The sequence below is a fragment of the Eschrichtius robustus genome, chromosome 10 (genome assembly GCF_028021215.1).
Source record: "Eschrichtius robustus isolate mEscRob2 chromosome 10, mEscRob2.pri, whole genome shotgun sequence".
NCBI lineage: Eukaryota > Metazoa > Chordata > Mammalia > Artiodactyla > Eschrichtiidae > Eschrichtius > Eschrichtius robustus.
This window is the reverse complement of record NC_090833.1, coordinates 1,470,357-1,480,155: the sequence shown is the minus strand read 5'-3', so window position 1 is coordinate 1,480,155 and position 9,799 is coordinate 1,470,357. Positions and strand designations below refer to the sequence as shown.

Sequence of the window (9,799 nt, the reverse complement as noted above, 5' to 3'; positions counted from 1 at the left end):
CAAAAGGGTCAGCAATAAATAGAAAAAAATGAAAAATTACAGACTAATTTTTCAGAAAACTAATAGGAAATCAATGAGAAAGCTGTAGTTCAAAATTTGTTTTGAAATTGTGTACTTGGAGAATGAACACACATTTTCCCCCATGGACCCAAACTTCTTCTGTTCTCTAAGGTGGGCTTGGGAATATCGGGGGGGGGAAATCAACATGAACTCTCGTAGCTGGTGCTTCCCGGGACCGTGACCCTGTTCTCGGTGAGTTGGAGGTATGACGGAGGCTGGGCTGGTGAGCTGGTCCACCCAGATCTGAGAGTCTGCCCCAGAGGCTGGAGCCTGGTGAAGGGCTGTAGGGGGCTCCTGCCTTCACGCAGGGACCCTGCAGTATTCTATGGGGTCTGAGAGGCAGCCCCTGGGAGCTTTGCCAGACCAGCTTTGGAGATGCCGCCCACTCAAAACTACAAGCGTATGAAAGTCTGGGTCTCCCCAGGGTCCATAAACGTACTTAAGTGAATGAGTTCCTCTCCTAAAGCTGGGTCAGCAGCAGGACATTTTAAGCCAACACACCGTTTGCTTGATTCCCTGTCAAGCAGGTATTTTCCAATTAGAGAATTGTAGATGGAGGATGGATGGATGATAGATATAGTTGATATAGGTAGATGACTGATAGATGACATAAATGATAGATGATAGATAACTAAATAGATGATAGATGAGTGATCGTTGATATAGATGACAGACAGGCAGAGAGATTGCTGTAGGACATTGGAAGTAACTTTCAAGAGATCCAAGCACAGTATAAGTGAGCCCCATCTCAAGAAATCCTAACCACATCAGAAGTTAGAAGCAGATCTGAAAGCTGCTTCCCTTTATAAAAGAACTGATTGTTGGGCTCATTGAAAAGCTACTTTTCCAAGTGCACAGACGATACAACCCAGGTTAAAAATATTGAAAATACTGAAATGAGAGACCCCCATCAGGACAAGTATGTTGAGAAGATACTGCTTTGGTTTCTAGTGAATTCCCTGGAGCACAAGCTCAGATGTGCTCTCACGTTAGAACCAACACACACACTATCCAGCTTTCTGCTCATCCTGGGGAAGGCGGGGCACAGGCCCCCACTGTGGCCGCAGACAACACTCAGGGAACTGGCAGACAGGATACCAGGGCCGGCCACTGTCCGAGTCTGTGCCCTGGCGCCTGTGCTTCTGCAGGGCTGCTCTGGGTGAGGGGTGGGCTGCAGGGACCCCTCAGAGCCCATCAGCGGCTTGTGGGATGGCTGCTGTGGGTAGAGGTCGGTGCTGCGGTGGCCTGTCCTTCAGCCCGTGAAGGTCAGCTGCCCTGGTCCTTACACTGAGCCAGCCCCAGGGCCAACCTGCCCGGCCTACTGAGGGCCCCGTCCCCGAGCGCCTGCACCCAGCGGTCTCGCCTTGTCCTCCCAGCTCAGCCCCTCCCCACTTCCTTCCTACAGGAAATCATCTTTATGCTTGAATCAACATTAATTTCCTGGACGCCTGCCCGAGTCTCGTGCTGAGAGAGGCAGGCACTCTTGTCAGGGGACACCTGGAGGCCCGTGTGGCCCGAGGGACGTCCCTGTAGGAGCACCTCGTGCAGGGGCCCACACGCCAAAGCCCTTGGAACCCTCCGGGGCCTTGCTGCGTCGCAGAGGGCTCATTCGATGGCCTGCCGGGCAACGGGCTTTTGTTTCTTCCGCGAGGCGTCCTGAGCACCCTCGGGGAGGCCGGGGCCCACCCACCCCCAGAGGACGGGCCGGAGGGTTGGCTGGCCACAGGTGAAGTGAACTTCTGCCCCTGAGCTGCCACCTCCTCTGATCTGCACACAGGGGACACACACTGATCTCCCAGCCCCAAGTTATTGGCTGGACACCATGGAGGCACCAGGCCCTTGGCCTTCATAAGTCAGAAGCAGGCAAACATCTCCATGGATGGTTTCCCAATGAGGCAAAGCTGAGGTGCATGTCAGTGCAGGCGTGACCCCAGACTCAGCACCTGGCCTCCGCGACCCACCAAAGCCTCTCTCTTGGCCTTTGCTGAGGCCCACGGCACCCTGTCCTGGCACATGGCCTCCAAGTTCATCCGTGGGAGCTGCTCCTTGCCTGGCTCCTTGGGACCGTCTCCCTCAAGTCCGTGACCTCTGCGCCTTTCTTGGCCAACCAGCTCCGGACGCACCTGCACATCCTTTTACCTTAATCTCTCTGGGTCAGAGCCAATTTGCAGTCTATGTCCAATCGATGGCCCTGTATCAGATGGCCATCCGCAGGTGACTGCTCTGCAGCGTGGCCCTGCCCAGGGCAAGTCCAGGCTTCCTGAAGCCGCCCCCCCCACCCCCAATGCTCACACGTGCACACGGCCTCACACGCAATCACGACAACATCACAGACATCTGTGTCACCAGAGCACCCACCCCCCGTCTTCTCAGAAGTCCTGTCTTCCCCATGACTGCCCAGTGGCCGCTGTGTGAGCCCAGGCGACACAACTGGCACCCACCGGCCCCTCCGCTGCCAGGCTGCCTCTGAGAGCTCGGCCAGCGTGTCGCACAGGATCCTTCTGGTGAGCTGGGTGGAGACCAGATCCACCACCTCGGCTCTCTCCACACCCGGGAGGTCAGCACGGAGGCCTGAGCCCAAACCCGGAGCTGGGTCCCCCCGCCCAGAGCCGGACAGCCCTGGGTCACCAGCTGCCAGACTGTCCCCAGCCACACAGGCCACTCTGGATAGGGTTGGGGGCTGTGCTGACAGCCTTGGGAGCCCCCCCGGGGCATCACCTGTGCTCCCACACAAGGGGGACCCTAGCCAGCTGAGCGGTTCAGACCACCGGCCACCCATGGCCTGGTCCCTCCCAACAGAACTGGATTCACCCAATTCGTCCCCAAGGCTTCTGCCCTGTCCGGCCACCCCCAGGCAGAACCCCGACTCCTGGGGCCCCGGGGACAGTGGCTCAGGCGGGCCCTCCTCAGACAAGGAGGGCAGCTCTCCCGTGATGATAGGGGCGTCTTCCCCTGGGGTGCGCCACGAGCCCCCAGGACACTCGGCATCTTCCGGCGGGGAAGGGAAGTCTTCTGAGTGGGCCCTGGCAGGGTCGGCCTCACTGTCTGCTGGGAGGATGGGAAGCGGAGGAGGGAGGCGGGTGTCCCAGTGGGTGGAGGACGGGAGGTCGGCACTGCCGTAGGACAGCACCTCACGGACGGGGGACAGGATCTCAGTCAAGACGCCTCTGGCCAAGGGAGGGCAGGCTTCCTCCAGGACAGAGGGGGCTCTGCTCTCCCCACACCCAGGTGCCCGGCTCTCGGCTGTCAGGGCTGCCGGCCCACCGGGGGCCCCAGGAGGAGCCCGTGGGCTCCCCGGGACCTCAGGCTCAGATGGGGCCTGTAGGGGTTTCCCGTCAGTGGATGGACTCGGGCGGGCACCCCAGGGCCCCTCCGGGCAGCCAGCTGAGGCCAGTGGAGGCCCCGTCTCTCCTCTTTGGCCCAACTCTGCCCCTTCAGAGGCCGAGGTCCCCGAAGGAAAGGAAAGGGACAAGTGTAAGTCACCAGAGGAAGAGGTTTGGGATGGGAATGTTGGGTTGGCAGCCTCTGGGGACCTCCCTTTGGCTTTTCCTGCGTTTGATCCACTAGTCGGGCTCCCACTGGTTCCAGAACCTTCCTGCCCCTCCCCTGGGCCCAAGAAGGGAGGCAGGACAAGGGGCCCCCCAGCGTGTTCCAGGTGGGATGAGCCCCCTGTGGGCAAGCAGCACCCTGGGGCTAGTCCAGCACCGGCACCAGGCTCCCTCAGGCCCTCCGGGTCCCAGACCTCGCTGGATGCCTCGGACAGCTCTGAGCCCGACCGCGGAGACGGGGTGCTGGGGAGCCCCCCTGCTGGCTCCGGACCGCCCGCCCCAGCGCAGGAGCCCCGCAGGGAAAGGGCCCCGCTGCCCTTCAGCCCCTCCCAGGTCTCCGGCCCTCCGCCCCAGTGGAACCCCCAGGAGCCTCCAGCAGAGAGGCCCCCAGACCGGCTGAGGTCTGCGCCCGGGGTGTCCCCGGCTTCCCCATCCGACAAGGAGACGGAGCTCTCGGAGAGCTGGACCAGGATGGCGGATGCTTTCTGAAACTCCTGGAGGGAGGGACACGACGGGCTGCTCCCTGAGCAGGGGGTGGGGGACCGTGCTGAAGACCCCGAAGTCCCCGAGCAAGTGCTGGGACCAGACTCAGACTCGGAGCCCAGGTCCAAGGGTTCCATGAGCTGGGCCAGGGGGCTGCCCTCGTGCTGGGCGGGGGGTGCCACCACCTTGGCTGCTGCAGCTGCTGCAGAGAGAGGAGAGTTCAGGGATGATGTCACCACCTTCTACGCTGAGGACATCCCCCCAACACTGGGAAGGGCAGGGCCCACACCTCACAGCCCCTAGACCAGTGGATCAAAACCCCCGGCAGAGGCAGAGTGTCCAAACAGTGGGGAGGCAGGGGCTGTAGGAGCAGGCTGGCTCCGACTGAGAAGCTGGTCCCCTTACATGGGGACTGGTCCTCATGCAAGGGGCAGGGGCGTCACCTGGAGAGGCGGTCAGCTGGGCAGCCTTCTGGAGGGAAGAAGGGGCACGGGGGTCCTCCTGCCAACTGGTCTCTACCCTGCAAGCACATCATGACGTCCTGGGGGGTCCCCAGGAGGGAGCCCCGTCTTCCAGCCTCCTCCCTGGGGCCCAGAGTCTCCGCAGGGGGCCTTCAGCTACCGCAGATGCTTGAAAAACCTGCCTGCCAGCCGTCTGCCCCCAGAGGGAGGTGGCCGTCAGAGGCCAGGGCTCCCTGAGTGGGACCTGTCTTCAGGGGGGCTCTGGCCTCAGTCCGCACTGGGTTAGGTAGCTGAGGAGTCACCATCTGAGAGACTCAGAGGCAGTGCTCCCTGGAGGGACCCCTCATACTGCCCCCACCCAGGATCTTGGGCCGATTCATCAGGTGGCATCTTTGTTTCCAAAGGGGGGGTCAGATTCGAGAGGACGTGGGCATGGGCTGGGGTGCGCGGTGGGCCTAGCCCAGCACGAGGGGCACCAGCAGGGAGTGAGGGTCTCTCGGCAAGAGGGCAGGATGTTCTGGCCAAACCGTCTCCAGGCCCCAGGGCCCCACCAGCCCGAGCAGCCCGCCAGGCCTCACACCTCTGCTCCCCTGAGCAGCTTTCCACGGTGACGGGCTCCTCCACGGGGCTGCTGGCAAAGCCCAACCCCAGTTCCGACCCAGCTCGGCTCCCGCTGCCTTCAACCACCTGCTGGAAACACTTTGGAGAAATGCCACGGTCAGGGTGTGGCCCCCTCTGCTGGACATCAGTCCGTGTCCCGTAGCTGTGGACACAGCCCCTGTGCTCTTGTGACCACAGTAAGGAACACAGGCCGACCCCCAAAGAGGGCCACGGAGACCCCCACTCATCAGACACCGCTCCTCCCAGTGAGCTCCAAAGACCTGTCAACGGACAGATCCAGCTGGAAGGGGTCAACACTTTCACCTGATGGACGAGGCGACAACACGCATCCCCCCCCCCACCCAAAGGCACACGGGAGGGCCCAGCAGAGCAAGGCCAGGCCCCCACCAGCCTGCGGTGAGCGCAGGGCCAAGCCTAGACTCACACTGGCTTCCCGGGGGCTGAGGGGACCCCCTGCGCTTGGTGAGTGTCGGCTCTGGCCCTGGAAGTTTGATGCTCGGCTTCCTGTCGGAGCCTGGGTCTTCTCCCTTGCTGGCTGGGGGCTGGGCTTGGTCTGGGGGTCTCCTAGGAGGCACAGAGGCTGTTAGCGCCGACAGGCGCAGAACGCAGGACGCAGAGGACACGGGGTCCCGGAATTCTGAAGCCACGGGAAAACAGCCTTGAAGTTCAAAACAGCCACAACACCTGCTTGTATTTGGTTAGAATGAGGACAGAAAAACACGTGGTTACCTGCTCCTAAAAGTATCCTCTTTTTGGATAGTTACGGATGTGAGGACCCAGGAAAAGCTTTAGAAACATCATTTAAAATGTAGGGCCCTCTTTATGTTAGTTTTTCTGGTGTGTTCTTGGGCAGGTCTGTGGGCCGGGGGACCAGCCTGACAACAGTCCACAGCCCGGCCGGCTGTTCCGAGCAGTCGTACCCACTGGGAGCAGTAGCGCCCAGTCTGGGTGGCCTCACCCGCCCCCAGCCCACCCCCACTGTCTGAAAATGTTGGCCGAGGTGTGCTCGGGTGGCCCTCCGGCAGGGCCCTGTGCGCTCAGACACAGGGACAGAGAGGCCGGGGTCGCCCCCATCACGCAGCTCGGGCCAGGCCCACCAGGACGCAGGTCTGTCTGACCCTGAGCCTGATGCTGCCGCGAGCTGCCGGGGCCCACCGAGGGGGTGGCATCTGTCCTCGGCTGCCACTGCTGCTGCCCTGCCTGGTTACCTTGGCCCATGTGGCCGTGGCTCTCCGCCAGCTGGCCTCCAGCGTCAGGCCGGCCGCTGCCCACGGGTGTGTCCTCTCCCCACGCCAGCCTCGGAGGCTGCAGGTGACTGTCCTCAGCCGAAGCTGCCCAGGGGGGTGTCCTGTCCTCCTGCTCGGTGAGTAGGCTGCAAGGCAGTGTGGGGTGGTGGTAACTGCCCACCCAGGCTGCACTGCCCCCACCCCCAGGTGACCAGCCCTGACCAGAACGTTCCACAAGTGGAACAACACGTCACATCCAGGGGACAGCTGCGGTCGGAGGCCGAGCAGTCAGCACAGGGGCAAAGGAAGATGGGTCCCGGCCCCTCCCTGCCCGGCCACTTCCCAAGCAGGGCCCACATCCCCAAATGGGGCCACTGCTGGGGTGTCGAGGCGCGGGCATGTCACGGGGCGTGGTGGGAGGGAGACTCCGTCTGTGCCCCAGCACAGGGCAGGGCAGACCCCGGCCCCCTTAGGACTTCAGCGTGGAGCCTGACCGCTGGCCCGAGGGCCAGCACCGCATGTGCCTGCTGGTCCCACCTGAGTTCTGGGCACATGGACGGGCAGCAAGAAACCACCCTGTCACAGCCTCAAGGAGGGGGCTGGGGAGCAGGGCTGCCAGGTCTCCTGATTCCTCCTGGATTTAAGGTCATGCCCCCAGGGAGGCCTGTTCTAGAACATTCCGCAGCTCTCTCAGGTGCAGCTGGGCGTTCCTTCTGTTCCCTTTCTCCCCAGGCACATGCCGCAACTGGACACAGCTCGCTGCTCTCCCCAGGGTGGCCCTGAGCGTCCCCCCTGGGATTCACACTCATGTCAGGTTGTGGACAGGGGAGTGCGGGCTGAGGGCCATCTCAGAGCCGAGAAGCCGTGTCTCGGGCCTTTGAAGGAGGAGACGGCTCAGGGGCTGCAGCTCCAACCTCGCTGGGGCAGGACCTGGTGGGCACCTGTCAGCACCAGTGTGTCCAGATGCAGGGCCTCACCCGGGCCCGCCTGGCCCCCCGGAGCAAGGATGCAGAGGAAGGGAAGGGGCTGTGCCCGGGCCCAGAACCAGGCCGAGGAGAACCGGAATGAGAGGCCCTGCCCCCTGCCCTCTTAAAGGCTTATCACCCCTCCACCAACCCTCCCCACACACACACGGGCTCTCAGGCCGGGAGCCCAGGGCATCCTGGGGGGCTGGGGAGGGGAGGGGCCCCACAAGCGCTGGTTCATGGATGCACCCTGGCCCGACCCGCTCGGAGCCCCATTGAGCTTCTCTTGAAGGAACGAAAGAACGAAGTACACCCGGTCCTTGTTCCTCCGTGCCACAGGACCTCCTGGGAACATAAAGTCACCCTCTCGTGGTGGGTTCCAGGTGCTCTGAAGCCTCTTGGTAAATGCACAGTTCTTCTCTCCTTCTGACTTGCATCACTGGTGTGACGAGAAGAGCACAGGAGCCGGGTACCCCACGACCTTGACCGTGGGGCGAGCGGCCCTCCCCGCCCAGTGCTACAAACTAACTCTCGGGTACCAAGAGGGTCCAGTCAATCCAGGGAAGCCTTTCAGAGATTCCTGGGGTGGGCGATCAATAGCAACGTGAATTGTAGATCAATGCATGGAAGCGCTCTCAGAGAGCGGCAGAGTGGAGCTCGGGCCGGGGGCTGAGTGGGCGATGACCCCCTTTCTTGGGGGAGGCATGAAAACGGGCCCCCCGTGTTGGAAGGGGGCCGCTGGACAGCAGTGGTGCCTCCAAGGGCTGGTGGGTTCCCTGCGAAGGCCACTCTTGGGGGATGAGCCCCTTTCCAGGATGGGGGCTGCCTTCTGTGTCCTCACCCCCAGGCTGTTGCTTCGGGGTGGGCAGTGCTCGGATTAGAGTCTGGCAGGCGGCCAGCCCTGGGGGACTTTGAAGCTTGCTAGGAGGAAAAAGGGCCTCCCGGGGCCATTTTAATTAAGATGGAAGGGAAGGAGGTGGTGCCGGTGCGGGGTCATCAGGAAACTCTTCATGGCAAAAGCAGCTCCGCTTCCGCCCACACCAGGACCCCCAGCCCCTGCCCCAGATGACTGAGCCTGGGCCGGGCCCCTCTCACTTGCCAGGAGAGGCTCTTCTGCTGCAAACCAGGGCCAGTAGCCCCGAGGCCAGGCCTGCGGGAGAAGGCCAAGCCGCCCCGGCCGGGAGAGCAGCCCATGCCAGTCTCGAAGGGGCGTGCCCAGCAGCGGGGTGGCCACACACGCACCACCCTCTGTCCTCCAGCCAGGCCGGTCTACCTGCTCTGTCGCACTGTGCCCTACAGCAGCCCGGGGATGGTGGCACCCCTGTCCCCATTCAGCAGATGAGGAAACGGGCTCAGAGAGGGGAGGACACAGCAGGGCCAGTGGCACAGCTGGGACTGTGCCAGAATCTGCCTGTGCTCCTCCCACTGGGTCAGGGCCGCTCTGGCCTCTGCCCACAGCCCTGAGGGCCGGCCAGCAGAGCCAGGGCCCCCGATGCCCCTGCCCCTCCTCCCCTTGGCAGGGCCAGGTGTGCAGGGCCCAGCAGCTGTGACACAGTGGCCACGCAGCACAGGAAAGGCTTTTAATGGCGAGCACCAGGACCAGGGCTGCCCCCGACCACTCACTGCGGGACTTGCGGGTTCTCGGGGCTCCTCCGGGGGCGGTGGCTGCCAGGGCTGCCAGGCCTGTGCGGTGTCGGGGTGCGCGGGGGGCGCGAGGAGGCCTGGGCGGGCCCCTCCGGCTGCTGGCTTGTCCCAGGGCCCTCCTCCCGAGCGGCCTTGACGTCGGGGCTGGAACTCTATGAGAAACGGCACAGAGCGAGCTGGCCCATCTCCTCTTAGGAAAAGCGGGAGGCAGGCTTCACGGGCAGCAGGCGGGGCAGGGCGGCCGGGGGCACGGTGGACAGCGCACTCCCGAGAGTGGGCACCTGGCTGGAACAGGGGGCCCTTGACTCGCAGGAGCCCCACAGCCTGTTGCTAACGGTCCCCGTCAGGTGCAGACACGAGGCCCAGAGCTGGGGGGTCCTTGCCTGAGGACGCCCAGGTCCCTGAGCTGGAGCCGGAAGCGGGGCTGAGGAATCCGGCAGCCCTGGGGCCCCCTCCTGCAGGCTGTCCTGGGGCAGGCAGCACCCCGATCTGGCGGTCATCCGTGCAGGTGAACAGCGCAACTGCTAACCTACCCCAGCTGCTTCACAGAACCCCGCCCACTCCACCCTCCCCCCGCCAGGTGAGACCGTCGGCATCCCTAACTTACAGGACAGATGCTCAGCCTGGGGACAGGCACCCGACCTGCGTCCACACAGCCTCCTTCACGCGACAGCGGCAGGAATGGGCAGCAGGAGCCAGGACGCCCTTGCTGCTCAGGGCTCCCAAGGGGCTGGCCTCTCCGAGGGGCCCAGGCCATGCTCTTTCCTGCCTCGGCCCCCTACCGGTCTGCA

The 9,799-nt window shown here is 63.3% G+C and overlaps 1 protein-coding gene across 1 annotated transcript in view; it reads right to left on the bottom strand.

Moving 5' to 3' along the window:
* Positions 1-1,665: 1,665 nt before the first annotated feature.
* The window catches only part of CCDC187 (coiled-coil domain containing 187), a 40,443-nt gene continuing 32,309 nt past the window's right edge, over positions 1,666-9,799 (bottom strand). The window contains exons 25-29 of the mRNA XM_068553211.1: positions 8,988-9,160; positions 6,382-6,545; positions 5,561-5,737; positions 2,498-4,293; positions 1,666-1,827 (exon numbers count right to left, since the gene is read on the bottom strand). Of these exons, the coding sequence (XP_068409312.1) occupies positions 1,666-1,827; positions 2,498-4,293; positions 5,561-5,737; positions 6,382-6,545; positions 8,988-9,160 (2,472 nt within the window). The remainder of the gene's footprint in view (positions 1,828-2,497; positions 4,294-5,560; positions 5,738-6,381; positions 6,546-8,987; positions 9,161-9,799) is intronic.